The sequence below is a fragment of the Girardinichthys multiradiatus genome, chromosome 15 (assembly GCF_021462225.1).
Source record: "Girardinichthys multiradiatus isolate DD_20200921_A chromosome 15, DD_fGirMul_XY1, whole genome shotgun sequence".
Classification (NCBI taxonomy): domain Eukaryota; kingdom Metazoa; phylum Chordata; class Actinopteri; order Cyprinodontiformes; family Goodeidae; genus Girardinichthys; species Girardinichthys multiradiatus.
In genome coordinates, this window is record NC_061808.1 from 2,369,080 (window position 1) to 2,394,393 (window position 25,314).

General features: G+C 41.5%; 3 protein-coding genes across 5 annotated transcripts in view; 2 read left to right on the forward strand and 1 right to left on the reverse strand.

Annotated features, from left to right (window-relative positions):
* Positions 1 to 6,443, forward strand: part of zbtb25 (zinc finger and BTB domain containing 25) — a 12,508-nt gene extending 6,065 nt beyond the window's left edge. For all 3 annotated transcript variants that reach the window (XM_047387356.1, XM_047387355.1, XM_047387354.1), the window contains exons 2-3: positions 1,676 to 1,855; positions 3,407 to 6,443. In XM_047387356.1, the coding sequence (XP_047243312.1) occupies positions 1,683 to 1,855; positions 3,407 to 4,586 (1,353 nt within the window). In that variant the 5' untranslated portion in view covers positions 1,676 to 1,682 and the 3' untranslated portion in view covers positions 4,587 to 6,443. The remainder of the gene's footprint in view (positions 1 to 1,675; positions 1,856 to 3,406) is intronic.
* A 5,286-nt stretch (positions 6,444 to 11,729) lies between these two features.
* Positions 11,730 to 15,091, forward strand: LOC124882479. Its single transcript, XM_047388899.1, has 2 exons — positions 11,730 to 12,041; positions 13,416 to 15,091. The coding sequence occupies exon 2, from the start codon at positions 13,541 to 13,543 to the stop codon at positions 14,702 to 14,704; it is 1,164 nt and encodes a 387-aa protein (XP_047244855.1). The 5' UTR covers positions 11,730 to 12,041; positions 13,416 to 13,540; the 3' UTR covers positions 14,705 to 15,091.
* Positions 15,092 to 18,406: 3,315 nt separating this feature from the next.
* Positions 18,407 to 25,314, reverse strand: part of LOC124882449 (C-1-tetrahydrofolate synthase, cytoplasmic-like) — a 37,247-nt gene continuing 30,339 nt past the window's right edge. Inside the window, exons 6-13 of the mRNA XM_047388858.1 lie at positions 23,609 to 23,662; positions 23,400 to 23,536; positions 23,080 to 23,180; positions 21,598 to 21,734; positions 21,402 to 21,513; positions 21,187 to 21,314; positions 20,081 to 20,145; positions 18,407 to 19,848 (exon numbers count right to left, since the gene is read on the reverse strand). Of these exons, the coding sequence (XP_047244814.1) occupies positions 20,092 to 20,145; positions 21,187 to 21,314; positions 21,402 to 21,513; positions 21,598 to 21,734; positions 23,080 to 23,180; positions 23,400 to 23,536; positions 23,609 to 23,662 (723 nt within the window). The 3' untranslated portion in view covers positions 18,407 to 19,848; positions 20,081 to 20,091. The remainder of the gene's footprint in view (positions 19,849 to 20,080; positions 20,146 to 21,186; positions 21,315 to 21,401; positions 21,514 to 21,597; positions 21,735 to 23,079; positions 23,181 to 23,399; positions 23,537 to 23,608; positions 23,663 to 25,314) is intronic.

The window sequence follows — 25,314 nt, forward strand, 5'->3', positions numbered from 1 at the left end:
GCATGCATGGATCGATGGATGGATCGATGGATGGATGGATGGATGGATGGATGGATGGATGGATGGATAGATGCATGGATGAATGGATGGATGAATGGATGGATGGATGGATGGATGGATGGATGGATGGATGGATGCATGGATCGATGGATGGATGGATGGATGCATGGATCGATGGATGGATGAATGGATGGATGGATAGATGGATGGATGGATAGATGGATGGATGCATGGATGGATGGATGGATGGAAGGATAGATGGATGGATGGATGGATGGATGGATGGATAGATGGATGGATGGATGGATAGATGATGGATAGATGGATGGATGGATAGATGGATGGATGCATGGATGGATGGATGGATGGATGGATGGATGGATAGATGGATGGATGCATGGATGGATGCATGGATCGATGGATGGATGGATGGATGGATGGATGGATGGATAGATGGATGGATGCATGGATGGATGGATGGATGCATGGATGGATGGATGGATGGATGGATGATGGATGGATGGATGGATGGATGGATGCATGGATCGATGGATGGATCGATGGATGGATGGATGGATAGATGGATGGATGCATGGATGGATGGATGCATGGATGGATGGATGGATGGATGCATGGATGGATGCATGCATGGATCGATGGATGGATCGATGGATGGATGGATGGATGCATGGATGGATGGATGGCTGGATGATGGATGCCAGGTTTTTTACATTAATTGTAGTCTCAGCAGGATGTTAGCAGCTTAACGCTGCAGGTAAGAACAGAACCTGCTTCATGGTTCTGAATTTTCATCTGAAGCTTCTGGTTCTGGTCACCCTCTGAAGGTGTTTGTTTCCAGTCATTTCTGGCTTCCTGATTGTCTGAACTGGTTTAAAGTTTAATGTTTTAGCATAACACTAGGAAGTCATCTCAATGGTGTTTACACTTTATTAAAAAGTTGAACAATTTCAATTTGTTTGTAGACCAAAGAATAATCCAGGACCGGATTGACGACATTGACTTGTTATTTATGGTGATAATGATAAAAGTGATGATTTAACTACTTATTACGTGTTTTGAGACTTTTTTAGGCAACAAAGTCAAAGCTCCACAAAGACAAAGATTGTTTTTAAACACCAGTTAGAAATTAGCTTCTTCAGGACATCAGTTACACAAACGAGTGTTTTTTAGCCCTTCTTTAACTGCATTTTCATATTTGGGAATTTATTAAAAGTTTGAAAGATGGAAAATTTGATAATTCCAACAATACTGTCAGTTTTTTGGGTTTTCAGGTCAAATTTCTTTTCACCATAAGAAACTTTTCACTATAACAATAAACTACGTGATAAATACACGTCCTTAATCCAGACATTGCAGCGGATAGTCTAAAATTACTAAAATTTAATGAATAAATTATAATTAATATAAAGAAAGACAAAAAATAAATTTTTTTAAATACATTTTTGCTGATTTTCCTTAGATTTGACCTCCTTTCTCTGCTTTAAAGCTGAAATATCCTAAAATATTCAGATGATTTTTAGAATTAAATTTATGATATTTCTTGCTTTGAGCCGCAGCTCCATTTATCAGCTTCGTTTGTGTTCTGTGAGGTGGTTCAGCTGACGGCGCCGCTGACCCGGACTGAAAACTAGCAGTAGTTGTCAATGTGTTGCAGACGGGCCATGGAGGTGTCGTCTCACAGCCTCTTCCTGCTGCAGCAGCTCAACGTGCAGAGAGAGTTTGGCTTTCTGTGCGACTGCACCGTCGCCATCGGAAACGTCTACTTCAAAGCCCACAGAGCCGTGCTGGCCGCCTTCTCCAACTACTTCAAAATGATCTTCATCCACCAGTCCAGGTAAAACACCTGGGGCACAGATGTTCTCCACACAGGTAGCCTCTCAGACGTGTCAGTGAGAAGATGTCTAGAGATGTTCAGGTCCTGCTGCACGGTTTTGGTTTATGGTTCTAGACATGAGCCACAAACCAAAGTCCAAAAGTTGGTGCCAAAGACAAATTCAGATGCTAAGACTGTAAGAAGGGACCGGAGCAGAAGGAGAAACTCTAGACGCTTTAATTGGTTTTAAATTATTTACTCTGGAGTTTTGAGGAGAAATGAAGGATGTCAAATCATTGATAAGAAGTAAGTGATCCTGATTTATCTTTTGTTAGACCATCTAAACATAATTAGGTTTATGTTACCTTGAATTAGACCAGTTGAATCTAATTCAGTTTATATAATCTTGATTAGGACCAGCTGTAAATATTTAGGTTTAGTTTATCTTGATTCTAATCTGGTTTAGGTTATCTTGACTAGGGTCAGCTAACCTCAATTAGCTTTAGTTTAATCTGATTTAGTTTATCTTGATTTGTAACGGCTGATCCTAACCTGGATCAGTATCGACTAGGACCAGGCAATACTGATTAGGTTTAGTTAATCTCAGATTAAGCCAGATAATTCAGATGTTATCTGGTTCATCTTGGTTTAGACCATCTAATTGTGATTGGTGTTGTTCTCCCACACAAGAACCATCAGCACTGGCGCTCCCCAGGGGTGTGTTCTCTCCCCACTCCCCTTCTCCCTCTACACTGACTGGACCTCAGCAGACCCGTCTGTGAAACTCCTGAAGTTTGCAGATGACACCACTGTCATTGGACTGATCCAGAGCAGTGATGAGTCTGAATACAGACAGGAGGTGGATCAGTTGGTACACTGATGTGGTCAGAACCACCTGGTGCTTAAACTGCTCAAATCTGTGGAGATGATGGTGGACTTCCAGAGAACACCACCTACACTCCCACCTCCCACTATCCTCAACAACACTGTGTCTACTGTGGACCACCTCTGGTTCCTAGGAGCCACTCTTTCTCTGGACCTGAAATGGTCCTCAAACAATGATATTGCTCACAAGTAGGTCCAGCAGAGATTATAATTCCTTCAACATCTCAAGAAGGATAACCTTCCACAGGAGTTGCTGTTCATCTTCTCCACTGCCATCATTCAGTCTGTCCTGTTTTCATCCATCTCAGTGTGGTCTGGCTCATCCACAAAACAGGACAGGTCTCTGCAGACCCCGCACATTCTGAACATAAACTGTTTAGACTTTTACCTTCAGGTGGTGCTACAGAGACTGTTTCTCCCCCCAGGTTGTCTGTCTGATGGACACCATGAACATCTCACAGTCTGAGTAGTCAGATACTCTGCTGAGAAACTAAATAAGCATATTTGCACTATTATAACCTGTCTTAAAAAAGAAAAAAAGATAAAATATTGGGTGTAAGTACATATATACTGTATGTACATAATATTTCTTTAACTTAACCTAAGTTTTTTAGCTCCTCTTATGGATCACCCTGTTGATCTGCAGTGATTTCTGATGCTCAGCCTCGTGTTTCTGTGTCTCCTCAGTGAATGTATAAAGATCCAGCCCACCGACATCCAGCCAGATGTCTTCAGCTACCTGCTGCACATCATGTACACTGGAATGTGTCCCAAACAGCCGGTGGACCAGAGCCGGCTGCAGGAGGGCATTAAGTTCCTTCATGCCTACCAGCTGTGCCGGAAACCTGGTGAAGGTGTTCCTGACGCCACCGCTGATGTAGTCCGTATGTCCAACCTGTACGGCATCCAGATCTCATCCCAGCTGGCCAACAAAGACACTCCTGGAGTTCCCAAGACCACCACGGTCTCCCGGGGGGGCCCTGAAGATGGACGCTCCTCAGGCAAGGGGTTCAGATCCCACTCCCAGTTGTCCCTCGCTGTTGGACTGGAGGGAATCCCGCAGGATCACCAGGCATCGAAACTACGCAATATCTGCTCTGTGACCTCAGGGGACGATTCAGACATCTCAAATCGCATCAAGCAGGAGCAAGTGGAGGAGGAGGATGAGGGTGAGGCAGAGGAGGGCCCCGGGGTGGGGTCTGTGTCTCCTGCGCAGGGCAGCTGTCCCAGTCAGGGCCCTTTGTTCAAGGACCGTCACCTGGTCCTCCAGTGTCCCCGCTGTGGGGAGCGCTGCTCCTCTCCAGAGGACCTGAGAGAGCACCTGTTCAGCCACGCCCTCGACCCCGCCCGCCTGATGGATGGGCTGCCACAGGGTGGTGAGCTGGAAGCCGGTGTGGAGGAGGGGCTGGCGGGGGCCCAGGTGCAGCTGGACGCAGGCTGTCTGGAAGAAGCGCTGAGGCAGAGCCAGGCACTTGCCAGTCAGCTGGCAGCAGAGCTGAGGCGGAGCCGGGGTGGAGGTGGCGGAGGTGGGACCAGCCCTGCCCCCACTGTTCTGCACTCACGCAAACGAAAGATTGCTTGCGCCGTCTGCAGTCTGCGCTTCTCTCACAAGAGCCAGCTGCAGGAACACATGTACACCCACACCGGCAAGCCGGGCCGCTTCCATCGCTACAACCGCCTCTGCAGCCAGCTCTTCCAGGGCTCCGCCCACTTCTGTGAGGGCATAGCTGAGCAAGGGGGAGGGGGCGGAGCTTCCACTGGGCTCTCTGAGGACGCCAACCGGGACACTCAAGACAACGGGAGCTCGTGCTACTCGCTGGACTCCGAGGTGTCCCAGGAGAGCGTGGACGGCGTTCCGGTCGAGTAATGTCACTTGATGATGTCATGGTTAGGGACATGGATTGGAGGCTTGAGTTCTCCTGAAGGCCGTGTACCTGTGCAGGTGTGTGTATGTTTGTGAGTGTGTGTGTGTGTGTAAATCAGTTGTGTGATCATAGTTCTTTCAGCAGAGCTTCAGTGATGAAGTGGTTCGTCCTTCAGAATCAGCAGTCATTGATCTTCGTCCCACTGTCTGGAAATGCACCAGCTGAGATGCTCAACCTTATCATTCAGAACCAATGAGGAGCATCAGATTGTGAGAAAGAGGGTGCAAGACTGCAGCCCTCACCTGCAGGTTCTGTGTCAGCAGATTCAGCCCAAGGTCAGAGCGTGAAGCTCAGTTAAATGACCACAAACCCAAGAGCTCCATCTCAGACTCTACAGGCCTCAGTTAGCAGGTTAAAGGTTAACGGTCATGACAGGATTACACAGACTCATACCAACTGTCAAACATTGGGGGAGGCTTTTTTTCCGATTGTCAGGACTGCGATACCTAATGTACTTTAGTTCTCAGATATGAGCACATATATCATCAGGAATGGTCCGTTTGGAAAGTCTCAAAGAGAAAGCGTTTTTCTCTGAAAACAAGATGGCAGCAGGACTTAGGTTAGCAAAGCTGCATCTGAATGATGGACAAGACTTCTGGGACAGTGTCCTTTGGACAGATAAGACATTTGACCATAACACACAGTACCATGTTTGGACAAAACTAACCACAGCAACACAAACATCACCTTCACCAACTGCCAAGCACAGTAGTGGAGGGGTCATGATGTGGGCTTGTTTTACACCTTTCAGTCTTTGAGTCACCCATAAACTCCTCTGTTTTCTAAAAGTTTTTGGAGTTAAATGTGAGTCTATCTGTCCAACAGCTGAAGCTTGGAGCGAACTGGGTCATCAACAGAACAATGATCCCAAACCCAGCAGCGGATCTACATCAGAATGGCTGACAAAGAATAAAGGTGTTCAATGGCCTAGTCAAAGTCCAGACCTCAGCCTGACTAACATGCTGTGGCGCGACCATCAAAAAGCTGTGCTGGAACTTCTGTAAACCTCAACAAACTGAGACAATGTTGCAAAGATTGGACCAACATTCTTCCAGAACCATGTGAGAGGTTCTTCTATGAAGCACTGACTGCTGGGGGAGGTTCTATATCCATCTTTCCCTGACGGCTCCTCTCATTATTAGACAAAAAATGACACAGTATAAGATGTGTCGTCATTTATCTGAAAATCTTAATTCATATGATTTTAGGAGGAGATTTGAAAAGGTTTATTTACTTTTTACCAGAGCTTCATCAGTCAGATGTTTACTGGCTCAGTTTGTTTTCCTCCTAAAAATCATATCATCGGTTTGCTGGTTCTGCTCTTCTGTTGAAGAATCTTAAAGGCTGTTTCTTCCTGTGTTTTGGTCCTGGTGCGTCTCCACAGACTGATTAGATACATCATTTATATGGTGCTCTATGAAGGTTAGTGGCCTGGGACCAGTTTCAAGCAGCCGATTGGATGAAATCTGAGCTGATGTCAGGGTGGATCAGGTGTGCTGAGATAAATCAGCCTCCACCTGCAGATCAATCATCCTGTTTAGATTAACTGTAAAATCAGAAAACATGACAGAATGCTCCTTTAACGTTCTCTGCTGCTGGGTTCCCAGGTCACATGACTTGCACTTATTGACAGAATTTTCCAGCCGAGGTTATTGATCGCAGATCGTTGAATGTGTGACTGTCGTCTTTCTCTCCGTATTTTGCCATGAAAACAGGAAGTTTGGTGTTGACGTGTTTTTGTACACGTTTGGTTTTTCATTGATGGAAACGTTTTGTAAATAAATGTCCTTTTCCACCAATCACGTTGCAGCTCCTTAATTTGGAAGTCTCCTTCTTCCGATCGATCAATCATTAACATCAGGCTCATTCAGGTGCTTCGTTAATCTGCTGTTAGAAGGAAATGAACTGAAAAAAAGAAGCTTTAAATCTTTTCAGGCTGTTTCACTGCAGTTTGATTTAATGCAAATGTGCCAAAGATTGGATTAATTTGGCCAAAAATACCTCAGATTTAAAGTTTTATTGTGAATGTTGATGTTTGCATGAATCATGTTTTTGTTGGAGGTGGTCGTTTGTTTGCCTGAAGCTCTGAACAGCCATGAAGGCAAGGTTGGACATGAAATGCTTGTTACCTGTGATGTTTCTGCCGATGCAACACTGGCAGATTCAGACCAGCAGGGGGGCAGCAGGGAGCTGAACAGAGCTATGTATCTTCAAATAAATCATCACAAATACATGAAAACAAATGCAGACTTACATAAAAGAACTGACATTTTATTATTGTCATATTTTTAATGTTTATTAGTAATTTTATTTTATTTACAAAATGTAGAATTTTTTGCATGATTACTTGAGTGTAGAGATGAAACTGATTTTGCAGCTGCACATTGCTGTGTGCAGAAAGGTGTTTCACCTGCTGAAAATCCAATGAAAATCCTGCTGTTGTTCCCTCGTTCACTACAAGGCTGAAACTGATGGAAATACCTGGCAAGCTCCAGGAAGGTTCCAGGTAAGCTCCATGTTTTATCCCAACAGTTCTAAAGGAAAAATGAGATACGTATTTTTATAATTAAATTATTAGATGGAAATGACCATCTTTACAGCAGAAACTGCTCAATAATTTAACCTTATAATTAGGATGAGCAGAAATATTTGAATTATGAAGTAATATGCCTTAACTGTGAGGCAGTGAAACATTCTGATTATTGATCATTTTGCTAATGAACTATGAGCTGTAATTATTTGTCCTGTTTGCCTGATGTTTAGTTTTCTGTTGTAAAAATATCAGAATATTGTGTAAATATGAAACTTTCTTCTCATTAAAGATTTTTATAAATCCTTAAAATTAAATGTTATATGTATTTGCATATGTAGCATAATGTCACACTAAAACTTTAGCCTGTAATAAGAGTACATTCAATAACTGAGAGAAAATAAATGAAACATCAATTAAACTGATGCTCTGTCTAACCTGCAGGTGGCGCTTTTCAGTTCCCACCTGTCTGCAGGTAAAACCACAGTACCCGGAGAGATGAAGACAGTAACCAGATATAAATAAAGTCCAAGCTTGCCTCCAATTACCAGAATGCCTTTCAGCCTGGTCAGATTGAGTTGTGCTCTCACCTGGAGGAGGGTCTGATTGGTCACCGTGCTGTTGCTTAGGGACAGATGGGGGTATTTTTACTCTCCATCACTATAGAAACAAAAACTGCTGCTCCTCTTCTTCACACCTTTAAAAATAGACGTCATAAGAAGGATGCAGATCTGTTGCATATCAATAAGTGATCACTGATCCGATCACCAAACTGTTTCTGAAGTCAGAAACGAGTGGACCTTAGATCAGATCCAGTGTTTGCTGACTGGCAGCTTTGGTTCTGCAGCTAAATCTTCTAAATGCAGACATGAACTGATGATGAAAGTCAGATTCATTATTGCTGCAGCTCCTCACTTATCAGAACCCTCAGGGTGGATCCACTACAGCTGCTCCTTTACAAACTGACCCAGGGACAGTTTGTAAAATGTGAGCTTTAGCTTGTTGCTGAAAGCGGTTCTGCTCAGCCGGATCTCACTAAACACTGAGGAAAACACAGAACCAACCCGCTGTGGTGGGGTTCTGTGTTCTTTGCTTAATTTTTAAACTCTCTTTGTGCTGCTGGTTTATAATTGTTCTTTATTTGGTTTCTGCTTGATGTTCTGGTTTTGGCTCAGTTCACCCCTTCACCAGTCCGGACTACATGCTACAGTTTTGAGCTTCCACTTCAGAGCCAACTGGTCCAAAAGGGAATCAGAACCACTAAAATAAAAGGAAAAAATACATTAAAACAGATTCTCCAGAAAATAATATATTATTAACTTATAGGTGGTTTTTTCCCATAATAAATGAAAATAAACATAAATACTGAAGCAAACTGATGAGAGCATGGGTGAAAAATGGACCAACTGGGACTGAAACTGGGTTAAAAACCGGTGATGGGTTCAATTGATCTGGAGCTTTCAAGGCAGATGGCTCCATTTTGTCTCCATGAAGGTCTGAGGAAGAGACCTAAACTGAAAATGTTCTGTTCAACAAAGTCACCAGAACCTGTTTGACATTCTCCTTTAAGTTTGATTTCTGAAGTCCTTTATTTATATATTTGTTTATGACTTATTTTATTACTAATAAAATGTAAATAAAAGGTACATTAATTAATTCTATTTTCCCTTTTTGTTTGTTTTGCGTCTTTGTGAAATCGGTTCTGTTTGCAGGTATTGCTGTTCCTGTCAGGTTTAACCAACCTAACAATACTTATAACACAAAAAGAAAAGAGAGACAAAGTATTAGTTCCTTTTACTCGCTTTGCGAGGAGAAACGGTCAAGATATGCTCAGTTACAGATTTCGCACCGCTCTGAAGCCTATCCGACCGCTTCCTCTTTTTATTGTCTTTCGGGGGTCCCTAGTTTACAAAAACATTGTTCTCTAAAGGATGGGGGAAAACAACAACTGCATCGTAAACAGGTCATAAACAGCTTTATCTTTTAACAACAAATTTCCCACAGTCTCCTCCAACTTGTAGGGTCAGTTGTGCCTTTTGTTGAGTGTAATCAGCCTTCATCTTTATGACCTCCTCAACTGGACTGCTTCCTTCTCTGCTAGTTCAGCTCCTATTTATGATCTTTGCCTGCAGACAAACTCACACATCCTTTACTCACACATACATCATGAAAAGTTATATAATCAAATAGTCAAGTTAATAAATAGGAGAAACTATAAGACAAATCTTTATTCAATTATTCCAACAGTTCCACTGCAGGATGCGGTCATCTCAGGTCCAGTGTCTTTGAATGATTTTTGCTCTTTATAATAAATTCACTTTGCCTCAAAAACGTATTTTAATCTTCAACATTTTCACGCTTTGTCACGTTATAAACAAAAACAGTTCAATTTATTTTAGAGGGATTTCAAACAAAAACCTGAAAAGTGTGGTGTGCATTTGGCTTCAGCCCACTGAGTCAGAACTTTGTAGAACCTCCTCTGGCGGCAGGTCTTTAAGGGTTCGCCTCTACCAGCTTTGAACATCTACAGTCTAACATTTCTGCCTATTCTTCTTTGTAAAACAGTTCCAGTTCTGTCAGATTGGAGGGAGAACATCTGTGAACATTAGCTTTCAAGTCTTGCTGCAGAGTTTCAGTTTTATTTAGGTCCGGACTTTGACTAGGCCATTCTATTCTAGCACTGGCTGTTTTCTGCTCCTCCACTCCAGTCTCCAGTCTCCTGCAGCCTCTGACAGGTTTTCTTCCAGGATTGTCTTGGATTTAGATCTTTATTTAGGATCTTCCCATCAACTGTGACCATCTTCCATGTCGCTACTGAGGAAAAGCATCTCCACAGCATGATGCAGCCACTACCATGTTTCACTGTGTGGATGGTGTGTTCAGGGTGATGTTCTGGCACATAGTATTTCCATAGGTATGCCAAAAAAAAAATCACTTTTGCTCTTATGTGTCCAGAGCAACTTTTTCCATATGTTTGCTGTGTCTTCTTCAGGGCTTTTGGCAAACTGGAAGCATGACTTCTTATTGTCTTCTTTCAACAGTGGATCTCTGCAGCTCCTCCAGAGTTATCATGGTCCTCTTGGCTGCTTCTCTGATTAATGCTCTCTGTCATCAGCCTGTCAGTTTAGGTGGACATCCATGTCTTGGTAGGTCTGCAGTTGGTCCATCCTCTCTCCATGTTCAGAAGATGGATTGAACAGAACTCCAGAAGATGCTCAAATCTTGGGATATTGTTGTAGAACCTAACCCCGCTTTAAACTGAACCAGAACCCAGCAGACCCGTCTGCTGGGTTCCTTGGTCTTCGTGATGCTAGTTGTGCTCTAATGGTTTCTGGATGAACAGGATTTAATTTAGAAGAATCAGACACTGTGTGTGTGTGTGATGGTGTGTGTGTGTGTGATGGTGTGTGTGTGTGTGATGGTGTGTGTGTGTGTGATGGTGTGTATATGTGTGTGTGTGATGGTGTGTGTGTGTGTTTGTGTGTGTGTGATGGTGTGTGTGTGTGTGTGTGTGATGGTGTGTATGTGTGATGGTGTGTATGTTTGTGTGTGTGTGTGTGTGTGTGTGTTCCTGTCTTGGCATCACAGTGAGAACCATTTTCCCAATTTCACCATCAAATTGAGGACCATTTGTACCAAAGTGAGGACATTTTGCTGGTCCTCACGACCTATTTTGCTAACGGTTAGGTTTAGGACTAAGATGTGAATTGACTTTAGGTTAAGGTTAGGGTTAGGTAAGCACTGGTGATGGTTAGGTTTAGGGTTATTGTCAGGGTTAGGGCATAGAAAGGGTTGAAAATGACTGAAAATCAATGGAAGTCAATGGGAGTCAACACATGGTCCTCACTACATATAGCAAAAAACAAGTGTGTGTGTGTGTGTGTGTGATGGCGTGTGTGTGTGTGTGTGATGGTGTGTGTGTGTGTGTGTGTGTGTGTTCTTGTACTTGTTGCTGAGTGAGAACCATTTTTCGTATTTTTATCGCAAAGTGAGGACATTTTGACAAAGTGAGGACATTTTAACAAAGTGAGGACATTTTGACAAAGTGAGGACATTTTAACAAAGTGAGGACATTTTGACAAAGTGAGGACATTTTAACAAAGTGAGGACATTTTGACAAAGTGAGGACATTTTGACAAAGTGAGGACATTTTCCTGGTCCTCACTTTTTCAAATTCCGTTCTTGGGACAGGGGTTAGGTTTAGGACTAGGGTATGAATTGAGTTAGTGTTAGGGTCAGGGTTAGGCACTAAAAATCAAGGAAAATGAATGGAAGTCAATGGAAGTAACCGAAAAGTCCTCATAAAGATAGTAAAACACGGATGTGTGTGTGTGTGATGGTGTGTGTGCGTGTGATGGTGTGTGTGTGTGTCTGTGTGTGTGTGTGTGTGTGATGGTGTGTGTGTGTGTGATGGTGTGTTTGTGTGCGTGTGATGGTGTGTGTGTGTGTGTGTGTGTGTGTGTGTGTGTGTGATGGTGTGTTTGTGTGCGTGTGATGGTGTGTGTGTGTGTGTGTGTGTGTGTGTGTGTGTGTGTGTGTGTGCTGCAGCTGTCCTCTCTGACTCTCTCCACACATCCTAACAAACATCCTGTGTTTGTTTTGCCTCTTTCTGATGACATCTGACAGAAATTCGTTATAAGGAATAAAATCTTCTCCCCTCAGGGGATGTCACCCCCCTCACCCCACCCCGTTCACCACCACTGTCACCCTGTTGAGCAACTACAACCTTGTGTGAGACGCCAATCATTGCAGTTACCATGGAAACCGAGGCGGCGCTGCAGCCGCATCAGCAGCAGCTGAGGAGGAGAGCCGAGCTCAGAGCGCCTCTCAGTCAGAGAAACAGATCGGATCAGCCGGACAGAACCAGGTGAGACTCTATTTTATTCTTCTCTGATCGCTTCTCCTGTCTGATGACATCACCATGCATGTTTGATGACATCATCACAGCGCATTGAATCTCGGATAAAATAAAAACAGAAACGACTTGTAAAAAAACTTTGTGTTGGCAGCAGATCTGAGATCTGTGATCATCGGGATCCGACCCGGTTCTGACATCATCCGCTGCTGGCTTCATGGAGCACTTTATTTCACGGGAATGAAAATGTGTTTAATTCATCCTCTTTACTCCTCAAAACCAAATTCAAAAGAATGAAGCCTGTTTTTATTTATTTATTTTGTTTGGTTCATTTTTTTTCCCATAGAGTCAGTCTGATTTTTAGTTTTAAACTCTTTTTTGGAAATATTTTTTAAAACAGTCACATCTGGTTGCAAAGAAAAGTCAAATATTTTATGGGGTGTGATTTAATAGTTGATTTTGTCCATCATGAATATTTAAACATTTTTTAAACAATGATGTTGAGCCTTGAGCTCAGGTTTGTTTCATTAATTTTATATAAAGGTTTAGGAAAAGCTCATTATTATGGGGTTTGATTCATATATAATTAATAATGCACACTGAAATGGTTCAGTTCAAGCCTGTTCGGGCTCTAGGTCAGCCTTTTAATGAACCCCCCTCATTAAGTGCTAATTGATTGCTAATCTATTGAGGGATGACTCTGATGAAGCTGAACCAAGTCAGATTTTGAAGATCAAACTAATTAGATCTAATCAATAATTCTATGTACTATTAATCATATTTCTATTGATTGAAGAAGGCAGAAGAACCATAAACACAATAAAACAACAGCATTAAAACTAATTCTACACATTAAGACTGCAGGAGAAGATTAATTGATAAGAAAATAAGGTTTTAAATATTATTTAGGCTAAATGAAGGTTTTACTTTACACATTAGTTTCTCAGCACCAGAACACCATCACCACGGTGAGGTCCAGAATCAGGCCGGTTGCTCTCTTACAGAACTGATTTGGACTTTGCTTTATGTGGTTCCAGGTCCTGTTTCTCTGCTCAGGTGATGAGGAAATCTCAGCCCAACTGCAGCAGTTCTGGAGGCTAGTTAGATAAACTGAATCTGTTATTTTTTTCTTTCTTCGTCCTTTAAACCTTAAACTAAAACAGAAGGTGAACACCTGCTGCTGGATAAAACTATCTGCTGCTGAAGCTTTCAGGTCCAGTTTTTAGACAATTCAGACTTTTATCAGGATTTTTCCTGTCACTGCTTTCAGCTGCACGTTAGAGAGCTGAGAAGACTTTCTGTTTGTCTCTGGGCCTCAGGTTAATATCTGCTGCTGCTGCATTGGTTATAAATCCACACGAGTGTCGTCTGGTTGTTTGTCAGCAGGTTCCCAGGTGTTTAATCTCAGCAGCTGATGGTTCATCACAGCCTAATTGTGTGCAGAAGAGCTGAAACGCCTCGAGCGAGTGGGAGAACATTTAGCTTCTTCTTCTTCTTCAAGGAGACCCAACATGGCAGCCGAGGGCGGAGAAGACGTCCAGAATGAAGAAAGAGTGGGACTGAAGAGGAAGCCGACAGGTCCGCCGAGGCTCCTGCTGGAAAGAACCAGAACCAGAAGCGCGGGGGAGGACAGATTGGAAACTAAACTGACTGGGAACATTGAGGAAACATCAGCCACATGTTCAGATGCTCCAGCTCTGAGTGAAGGTGAGCTAACCTGCAGGGGGCGCCAAACTGCTGCTGGAAAAAGGAGGAGACGCAGGTGGTGGAGCAGGTTCTCCTCAGCAGTGGTTTGTATCAGAAGACATGAGGAGGACACTGGGAGTATGGTGAGTCCAGCAGAGGGGGCGCTACAGAAGCATGATGGCGTTCTACTCAAAGACAGAGAAGAAAGCACAGAGACAGATCTGAAGAAGATGAGAAACATATTTAAGAAATTCATTACCTCTCCTGACGTTCAGCAACATCCTGATCTGAACAGAAAGAGCAAATCTTCACCAAGCTTCCAGACAAAACTCCAGAAGTTCTTTGTCAGAGCAGGAAAGAGACGAACCGTTCTGCTGGGAACCATGGAGGATAGGAAGGTGGAGGAGGATCAGCATACTTCCAAACTCACTGAGCTTCCTGATGGTCATCCAGAGGTTCAGAGGTTTCTCCAGCAAACAGAGCATCAGGATTTAGCCGAGGAGCCAGAATCACCTACAGAAATCCAAGACAAGGATGCTGAAGTTGGATCAGAGATGATTCAAAGGGCTCATATAAGTCAGGTTCTGGTGCAAGATGTTTCCTCAGAAGAGGATGAGGTTCTGTTTGACTCAGAGCTTGTTGTGGACCTCCATCATCAACCCCCATTTGAGTTCTCCTCAGAAGAGAAGATATTCCAAGCATCCCGCCCCTCTCAACCTTCCACCAACAGACCCTCCATCCGGATCGAGCTCTATCCTCCAGATGACATCTCTCAGGAGGAAGAGGAGGAGGATGAATGTTGGGAGGGTGTGTCCTCCTCAGAGAACCAACTCCTTCACCTGCTCTGCTATGACGACAGCGAGCGGCAACTTCTTCAGGTGGCTCACTCGCTGGTCAGAACCGCTGTGACCGCCGCTGTGGACCAGCTGACCAGAGAGCAACAAAGCAATGGTAACTCGATCCATGAGGAGCCACAGGGCTGCAGGTGATGGTCCAAGAGTGAACACCAAGCTCTGGAAAGGAGATCTAAGACAGCGTCTGATGCTCAAAGCTCATGTAGAATAACACTGCCTTAGCATTTCTGAAACAAATACCTGGACAAGTCTAAATATTCAATAGGTTTGCTGTTAAAAAGAATATGTGGATGTTCATGAGATGTTGCACCTGATTCAGAAATGACGATTCAAGTTTGAGACTCCGACTCAAGTCACACTTACGTCACCAAAACAAGACTTCAGACTTGACTTGAAAATCTACTCAACCTTAAATTTACTTTTAAGTTTCTCTAAGATTATTCTATACTAAAGAAAAAGATTTCAAAACATAATCTGATAATCTAATGATATCCAAAGGTACTAAAATTGAGATTTTGAAATTCACACAAATAGAAGATTTTAAATGATCAGTTTCTGATAATAAGAAAAATATTTTTAAACTGCAGGAACTGCTGAATGTAATGTCGTGCTTTCCTTCTGAAGGACAATATTTTAGGAGTTTATATGATGAACAGATGTTTAATATTTGATCTTTTATGCACCAGAGCCAAAATCAGCTGCCATTAATAAATTCATAAGTAAAAGAGCACAGGTATCAGTTAACATCTATTCACTGCAGAGATGATGACTCAGGTTTGAGGCTCTGACTCGAGTCGCACTTAAAAAGCAAAAACAAAAGACTAGGGACTTGACTTGGACTCGTGGTCTGAGACTCGAGTCTTAGCACCAGTTTTTATCTCCTGTAATGAAGAGTGAAAGGAAGCCGGTCTGTGAGCTCCAGACTGCAGCTGCTGCATGTTTTACTGTGAAAGGATGACCTTGATCATTAGCTAGTGAAGCTGGTGGATTATTATGGGATGTTAATGTGTCAGAACTTGTTCATGTTAGCTGAAGCGTCATACAAATGACCACATGAACGTCTCTTCAACTGAACGATGAATTAAATGACTTTGGGTCATTAAGGAACAAAATAAATGAAACTGACCTCCGACCTCTCACTGCTAAGCTAGCTGCTACAAGATCACTTCTGGCTGGAAATATCAAAATAAAAGCACTTCCTGTTCCGCTCAAAAGCTCGTCTCGTTTATTATATTGTAATTTATACCTTAATTTCAAATATCTTTACTATTAATAATAGAGAACAAAGGTTTTTAATGTGGAATCAGAAAATAATTTACCAATATTATTAAAACTTCTGCAGCTCAGAGAGAGAAGAGAACCCTCCAGTCCAGATTTAGAGGAAGATCTAATGAAGGACAGGACAATATGAAGACAGGGAGAAACAGCTGTTAACTTAGTCATTACTGAGACAGACAAGCAGAAATTCAACATTAACTGGTTTTAATCTTTTTCTATTATTTTTCTTTGAGCATAAATACATATTTATATTTCTAGTGGGGTAAATATTACATTTAAACAATTTTAATAATAATATTGGAGTGCCATTAGCAGACTGGATGGTAAATTAAATGTTAAATGAATAAAAGAGAACTGTTAAAATATTAAAAGATAAATATTAAATAATCATGTAATAAAATGGATCTGAGGACAAACAGTCCAGGTGTGGATTCCAGAGTTAGAGGTGACCTGGATGTTGGGGATTTAATGGGAAAATATTTATTTCAGTCAGACTTGACTTGGACTAGGAAAATGACTTGTGAACATCTCTGACCTGATTTACAGGCAACTTTAGTCCCTAATTTTTTACAAGATGGTTGTTACCATCAACTGGATGTAGAAAACAGGAGAAACATCCAGGTGGTCTAAGGGAGATGGAGGACAGCACTGAAAGCAGAAGAAATGAGCAGAAAACAGAAAAACATCCAGATAGGTTTTGTATCGGAGGTGATTCTGGGCTGTTTTTCCCAGCGTTCCTCCAGACAGTGAAATAAGAAGCTGAGCTGCTGCCTCCTCCCTCAGTTCCTCAGCTTGTTATGGAGATTTCTTTTTAAAGCTGGTGAGATCCTGCTGTTGACTTTATTTTCAGCAGACAAGTTGAGCTGTTCTAATGAGCTGAGCTGGCTCTGAGGTCCAGGGTCTCACATCCACCTCAGCAGCGACACAGTTCCATCTGTTGCAGCAGACACGTGATGAAAATGAGTCACCACCTTTCTCCTTCATCTTTAAACCCACACGTTCTCTGTGGAAACAGCCTCTTTAGACCGAAACATAAAAAATGACAATGTTCCACAGGATCTTCCAAATTGCAGAGCCTAGAACATGTACGCTTACCCTGTTAATGTTTCCACATTTTGTCACAGTAGAAGATTAAAGTTCAGTGTATTTTATTGGGACTTCATGTGGCAACCAACCAGAAGGTCTGCTGCATAACTGTTGGAATCAACCTTCTTCCACATGTTTGCTATGTGCTCTACATGGCTGATGAACTGCATTCACACAGCATGATGCCACCACCACCTTGTTTCACAGTGGGAGTGATGAGTTTTCCGCAACACAAAACATTTTGCATGTAGGTCATGAAGGTCAGTGTTGGTCTCATCTGATTACGGCAGCTTCTTCCACATAATTGCTATCTACTACATGGCCTTTAGCAAACAGGACTTCTTCTTGCCTTCTTCTCTCCACTCTTGGTAGTTCTTCTCTTCCTGTCTAGGTAGGTCTGCAGCTGGTCCATCCTATCTCCATGTTCAGATGATGGATTGAACAGAGCTCTTGGAGATGTTCAAAACTTGGGATGTTGTTTTAGAACCTAAATCTGCTTTAAACTTCTCCACATTGTTCTCCCTGTGTTCCTTGGTCTTCATGGTGTGCTCCAATGTTCTGTAACAAACCTCTGCAAACAGAGCTATGCACTACTTTGTGTTGCTCTGCCACAAAAAATCAAAATAAAATAAACTGAACTTTCTGGTTAGAATGAGAGAAAACGAGGAAAAGTTTAAGTATCGTGAAAACTGATGTTCATTTATGTTCTTTCTTAAGAAGTTGGTTGTTTGGTTTAACGTCCATGAAATGATCCTGCATGGTCCACAGCACTCAGATGCGGGTTGAGCACCACCTCAAGTTCTATATGTTATATATGCAGAATGTTTGTGAACTGAATTAAAACAATAAAAAATGTGATGGCTATTAAATATAACTCTGAACCTTCTGTTTCAGTTAGTTTGTATGAATAAATCTGTTCAAACCAGCAGCGTCTTCCACACCCACTGAGCCCTCTGGGAAACACGTTTTTAAATGAATGACTTTTATAGGTTTCTGCAGAAATCTTTGATTTTCTCTGTGAAGGAATCAAAGAGAAGCTCAGATAGACACCATGAAGTCAGATTTCTAATATCATCAGCAGCTGCTGCCCTGAAGGTCACACTCACTCATCAATCAGACTAATTAATGACGGATCTTGGCTCACAGTTATCCATCATCCCAGTAAGGCTCAGCTGGGATTCTCAGTTTTATTCTTTATATAAACGGAAACATAACAGCAAGAATTCAATGGATTTTATGTCATCTTTTTTTTTTGCCGTCTTTTATGTTAAATTTCTATGAGCCAAATATTTGGATTTCTCTCCTTTTAAATGTGTCAGACATAAACTGGACCATAACCTTATTCAGAGAGAAGTTTAGGAAGGGAAGGGAAACAAAATGGCGAACATCAGGTAGTGGTGATTAATTCAGCTATGAAGAAATCTACAATCTCTCAACAGAACAATTGATATAAAAGAAACAATAAAAAACTTATTTGGTGAAAAGTTCCAGCTCTCTGGCTGCAGTTTATTCTAAAAACATCTGAAAATACAGACAATTAAGGAATTAAAAAACTTTTCTTAGCCTCTGTAGCACTAATGACGTATCAGTCAGTCCTTTTTTTTGGAAAATCAGTTAGAAGGAGGATCTTAAATTTCACAATCAGGGAGCTATGGTGTGTTAAAGAAGGAAAGGAAAGAGTATATGTTTATCAAAATAAGCTTTCTCATCAATAATCACATTAATTACACAGATTCAAGGGTCATATTAATTATTACTCACTCTAAGGTTTGTTTTTTAACAATTTAAAAACAAGCAGAAGCAAAGCATCACAAATTCTTACTAATACAAAACTAAACGTTGGAATAAGAAACTAATTATAAGAATATAATGTGAGCTAGAATAAAATAACTTTTATTAAAGGTTTATCAATTTGTCTGTAGAGTTCAAAGAAAAAGAGATTCATAAAGGAAAGGTGTCCAGAGCAGCAACCTGGGCAGGCCAGTTTCCAGAACCAGAACACCAGAGATCACAAGAAGCTGTTTATTAACTCCAAACTGACTTCTTATTTGGTTCTGGTGGGGGCACATCTATGGAGGCCAGTAGCTGTCCATGCTGCAGACCATGGTTTGATCACAGAGCTGTGGACCTTCTCTTTCTGCCTATTTTTCCTTCTGATTACCAATATGAAGTATTTTATTTTATTTATTTAAGAAAGTCTATCTTAGGGTGGCAGGCCATTCACTTTGCTACAATCACTCATCTTGAAAAGCATGTGGTGACGATGGAAAAGAACAACTTTCTTTAAACAGGAAGAAAGCTCAAAGGGAATCATTAACAACTTAGTAAAGTAAAATCTAAAATGTTTACAATATAAGTTATTTTATAAAATTTGAAAATTGTTTTTTAGTCTGAGTCTTTAACCAGTCTTTAGCTGCCCTGAAATAAACCTTTAACTTACTACAGGTAACATACTGACTACTGTTCACTACTTAATCGAACCACACATAACACCAGGTTCCTCCAACACAAACCGGCTTTTAATGGTTCAACTGTCAGGTTGCAGCGATGCTTTCTGTGAATCTGAAAGGATGAATAACGTCGTCTGAATCGCAGCTCGGAGGTTTTATTCTTGTTTTATTTACAGTGAACATGTCCTGTTTTCAATTCAAATTCCAAAATACTTTATTAATCCCAAAGGGAAATTAAATAACATTAATAGCAATATTGGTTATAGTTTCACACTGATGGTTTTAGTTGCATTATTTTCAGGTGGGAATGATTTCTGTCAGTGAATAAAGGGAAAAACAACTAAACACTGATTAAAAAATGGATTCAACCAAAAGTTGGAGATCAGCAGAGGATCATCTGCAGCATCTGATCTGGGTTTAAATCTGGAGATGTCCGTCTGTTGGAGCTTCACTTCATCGCCTCAGCTGGAGAAAAACAACATAACCAGTGAGACTTTAACAGATGTTAAACATGAAAATAAAGACATTATTGTTCCCTGCTGATTTATGTATGTCTGAGCTGAATCTGGTTCTCACCTCTGATGGGTTGAGCCACCAGCAAACAATGAGTTGATTAGACATGAGCTAAAATAAATATGTTTTGGGCTTTTTGGAATAATAACTAAAGTTGTGTCAGAATGGGGACGTTCTCCTTTACCTGTCAGGGTTTCACATGTGGGACTGACTCCCGAGGAGGAAACGCTGAGCGCTCTGCACCGTGTTCTGAAATGTTCAGCAATATGAAGAAAATTATGATAGAAGTATTAACAAAAGACCCAAAAACAGAAGAAGAGACAAAAACGTAGAAACCAAAACAGGATTTCCATTTAAAACTGAAATCTCTGCATGTTGTTTGTTTGAATAAATGTGGATCGTCTATAATACTGCATTCTGATTGGATAGCTGATATATATGAGATGCATCAGTTTGCTTTTATGATCACAATTAGACTTGTTTATTATTATCTAACTTGAACTGAATTACAACCAGACTCAGTTGAAATGAACTAAACTGGAATGAATCGGTTTTAACAGGAGTGAAATGAACTGTAAATAATTTTATTAAATATTCCTCTAAATAATTATGTAGATTCCAGATGGAATAAATGAGATTAAACACATAATTATTCCTTTCAGTACTTTGACTCCTCAACTGATTTACAGTTGGAAATAAATCAGAATTCATGTAAATCGGTTTGGTTAATTATTGGACCACTGAACTGGATAGAAACTGGATCAAATTGTTACATCTTGAGTTTGTTTAACCTGATTTAAACTGGACTGGTTTAATTTGGTCCAAATTGAATCTGATAATAAAATTAATTTAACTTTAATTGGGATCTAACTGGATGATACTGATTAATTATTCAGCTGAATTACAATATTAATAATAAACACAAACAAATAATGTATTTGTGTTATTATTAGGATAATGATGGCTGTTTGGTCCAAACAGGAATCTGCCTCAAATTTATTTTATTTTGACTTATTATTTAAATTAAACCTAGTTGATTATACCGTATGTGATTTTATTTAAATTTGCTGTAAAATCACAGTTAAATCAGACTAAAGTGTAAATAAAACTGTGATAAAGTTATTTTTTTCACTGATGCAGGGACTTTTACATGTTTGATACAGATTATTTTAGATTATGTGTTTTTAAATGCATTTTTATTTATTGTTACAATATTACTATTTAGTTGCTGAATGAAATTCAATAAACCAGAAAGATAAATGTGTACAAATATGATAAATGAATATTAACCTCCATCAGCATAGCTACTGTCATTGGCCCCACCCCTCCGGGAACTGGTGTTATGAATCCTGCTCTCTGATTGGCTGAAGCGTAGTGAACGTCGCCAACCACCCGTTTACCGCTTGCTTTGGTCTCATCTGGAAAGGTCAAAGGTTAGGCTGGTATTTAGTCCACAGAGCTCCACAGGGAGCTGACCAAGTGGAACATTTATGGATCCACTGAACCTGGAATATGATTGATTCCACAGTCAATGACCACGGCTCCTTCCTTCACCCACTCTCCTCTCACCATCTCCGCTCTGCCTGCCCCCACCACCAGGATGTCGGCCCGACCCACCTGCACACAGGAGGACATTAGATCCAGTGACAAACACGACTCAGGTGTGCTTCCTCTAAACCAGACAGGCTTCGGTGAGGTCACCTGCTCAGGTAGGTCCGGCGTCTTTGAGTGACAGGTGGTGACCGTGGCATGGTTCCACAGCAGCAGGTCATGCATCGGAGCTCCCACTATTTTACTGCGACCAATGACGACGGCGTGTTTACCTGCCACCGACACACCTGAACGGCAACAGGAAGTCCATGTGTGATGTCATGAGAAAGAACTAAAACTTTTACTCTTCATGGTCATTATGATGTCAACAGGTATGTCTCGAGTTTTCTTTTAATTGTTTAAATAGACAAATTAAACTGTTTTTATGCTGTTCCACTGATTTGTAGCCGGTCAGAAAGTGAAAAATACAGTCTGCATATAAAGGTTTTAACAGGGCTTCCTGGAAGTCATGTGACAAATGAAAGCACTGCCATTGGTTCCTTGTGGTGTTGTCTCTTTTTAAAGTGCTGCATCAATGAAAGACCAAAAGTGGGTTTATTGTTGTTTCCAGGGGGACAACATGGTACCTTAGAGGGTTCAGATGAGGGATTTCAGGCTGAATGTCTTTCTGTTGTTCAAACAAATTTTCTTACCAGACAAAAATAAGAAAAAGTAGAAACTTTTGGTTTTAAAATAATGATTGTATTTTGAAACGATAAAGCGAGCCAACTTGGCTCTATGTGAAACTGCATAAAACATGGAGCAGTGGAGAACCTTCCCAGGAGTGGCCAAAACAACTCCAAGAGTTCTTCAAAGACCCATCTAGGAGGTCCCAGAAGAACCCAGAAAAACATCTAAAGCTCTGCAGGCCTCACTGCCTCGGTAAAGGTGAGAGGTCATGATTCAACAATAAGAAAGAGAGACTGGGCAGAAATGACCTTCATGGGAGAGTTTCAAGATCAGAACCACTGCTGACCCAAAAGAACACAAAGGCCTGTCTCACATTTACCAAAAAACAGATCATTCCCAAGACTTCTGGGAAAATATTCTGTGGACTGATGAGACAATAGTGAGCCTTTTAGGAAGGTTTGGGTCCTGTAACATCTGGAGTAAAACGAACACAGCATTTCAGAAAGGGAACATCATGCCTACAGTTAAACATGGTGGTGGTAGTATGATGGTCGGGGGCTGCTTTGCTGCTTCAGTACCTGGATGACCTGCTGTAATTAATGGAAACATGAATTCTGCTCCAAATGAATAATGTCCAACCATAACTTTGACCCTAAGCTCAAGAACATTTGGATTATGCAAATCTACATCTGAATGGCTCACCAAAAAGTTTTGCAGTGGCCTAGTCCAAGCCCGGACTTTAATCCGATTGAGATTAAGTAGCATGACCTTAAACAGGCAGTTCATACTGGGAAACCCCTAAATGTGTCTGAATTAAGACAATTCTGCAAAGAAGAGTGGGTCCAAATTCCCCCACCGTGATGTTAAATGAAATCTCCATTTTAAAACGTTTTGTGTGTAGTCAGGTTGTCTTTGTCTCTTTCTTCTCTTCATTTATGTGACTGAGTGTTTCCATAGCGCCACCTGTCTGTCTGATCAGCTCCATGCATCCGTTGGGGGTGCAGGGGATGAAGCAGTCGTTCAGATCACCTCGAGATAACTTTCCTGCGTTGATACAGCTCAAGCTGAGGAAAAGCAAGCGAACATGAATTCAAAGGTTAGTTTTCATTCGTTAACCAATGAACTTTCATTTACCACAGCCTTTTGATTGGACGCTAGAGATCAATTTTAAATCTGATTTAATCTTTTAAAGGGTGGGGCTACATGAAATGGGAGTAGGCCACTAAAAGCTGCAGATGAAGATCATGAGTCAAGAAACAAAGGTCAGACTGTGCAGAACCAACCCGTCCACGTCCTTGTCAGGAGAAACAGCGTTAGTGATGAGCTCGGTGTCGATCCTGTTGATGGAGTCCAGAGGCAGCTGGACGATCAGACCGTGGACAGACAGGTTCTCGTTGACAGACATGATGCTCTGCAGCACCTGCAGGATGACAGGAAGCTGTCAGAACCTCCTCACTGCTGGAGAACATGATGAAGACACATGGTGTCTCACCTCTTTCTGTGTTGCTGACTTCGGCAGCCGGATGTGTTTGGCATCGATTCCGATCTGCAGGAAAGAAAAAGACCACAGTGATGCTGCAGTCAACAGAACTTTTTTTTAACTTTAAGTTACTCTGCACGCTCTGTAATAAATAAATAATAATAAATAATAAACATGATGAATGTTCCTTTTTATTTCAGCATCTCAGAGTTCTCAGGCTACAATTTTCAGTGCTCAAATGTACAGAAAAGTCTTCATCTAAGATTGATGTCTTCGTCTCTCAGCTGGTTGACTTTCTTCCCTTCTGTCTTTCTTTCTGTTTTTCTCCATCCAGGACAGTTTCCACTGTCTCCACCATCATCTGCTTGACTTTTAATCTACTTTTCTACCTATGATTTGGTAGCACTTGAGCTCCCTCTAGTGGACAAACAGAAGAGACTTGGCATAATCAAATTTAGAAGCTAAAACCATCCTAATAACAGCAACTCCAGTGACTGTCCACTGTCTCTACATGTTCATCCAGGAGGAGGGAATGCTGCAAGTCACTGACTGGATGCAATCTGCTGGGTTTCCTTAGATAGAAAATCTTTTTATCCAATTTGAATAAATAACTGAATCTGACTGAACTGTTCAATGGTTACGATTAATTAGAATGTATGAACCTGACTGTTGTGAAGAACCTTGAGACGACGTGTTGTGAATTGGCGCTATATAAATAAAACTGAATTGAATTCAACATACACTCACCAGCTTTATTAGGTACACCTTGCTAGTACCGGGTTGGACCCCCTTTTGCCTTCAGAACTGCCTTAATCCTTGGTGGCATAAATTCAACCAGGTACTGGAAACATTCCTCAGAGAGTTTGGTCCATATTGACATGATAGCATCACACAGATACTGCAGATTTGTCGGCTGCATCCATGATGTGAATCTCCCGTTCCACCACATCCCAAAGGTGATCTATTGGACTGAGATCTGGTGACTGGAGACCATTTGAGTCCATTGAACCCATTGTCATGTTCAAGAAACCAGTCTGAGATGATTCGTGCTTTATGACATGGTGCGTTATCCTGCTGGTAGTAACCATCAGAAGATGGGTACACTGTGGTCATAAAGGGATGGACATGGTCAGCAACAATACTCAGGTAGGCTGTGGCGTTGACACGATGCTCAATTGGTACCAAGGGGCCCAAAGCGTGCCAAGAAAACATCCCCCACACCATTACACCACCAGCCTGAACCGTTGATACAAGGCAGGATGGATCCATGCTTTCATGATGTTGATGCCAGATTCTGACCCGACCATCCGAATGTTGCAGCAGAAATCGAGACTCATCAGACCAGGCAACGTTTTTCCAATCTTCTATTGTCCAATTTTGGTGAGTATGTGTGAATTGTAGCCTCAGTTTCCTGTTCTTAGCTGACAGGAATGGTACTAGGTGTGGTCTTCTGCTGCTGTAGCCCATCTGCCTCAAGGTTCGACGTGTTGTGTGTTCAGAGATGCTCTTCTGCATGCCTCGGTTGAGTTATTGTTGCCTTTCCATCAGCTCCAACCAGTCTGGCCATTCTCCTCTGACCTCTGGCATCAACAAGGCATTTGTGTCCACAGAACCACCGCTCACTGGATATTTTCTATTTTTCGGACTATTCTCTGTAAACCCTAGAGATGGTAGTGCGTGAAAATCCCAGTAGATCAGCAGTTTCTGAAATACTCAGA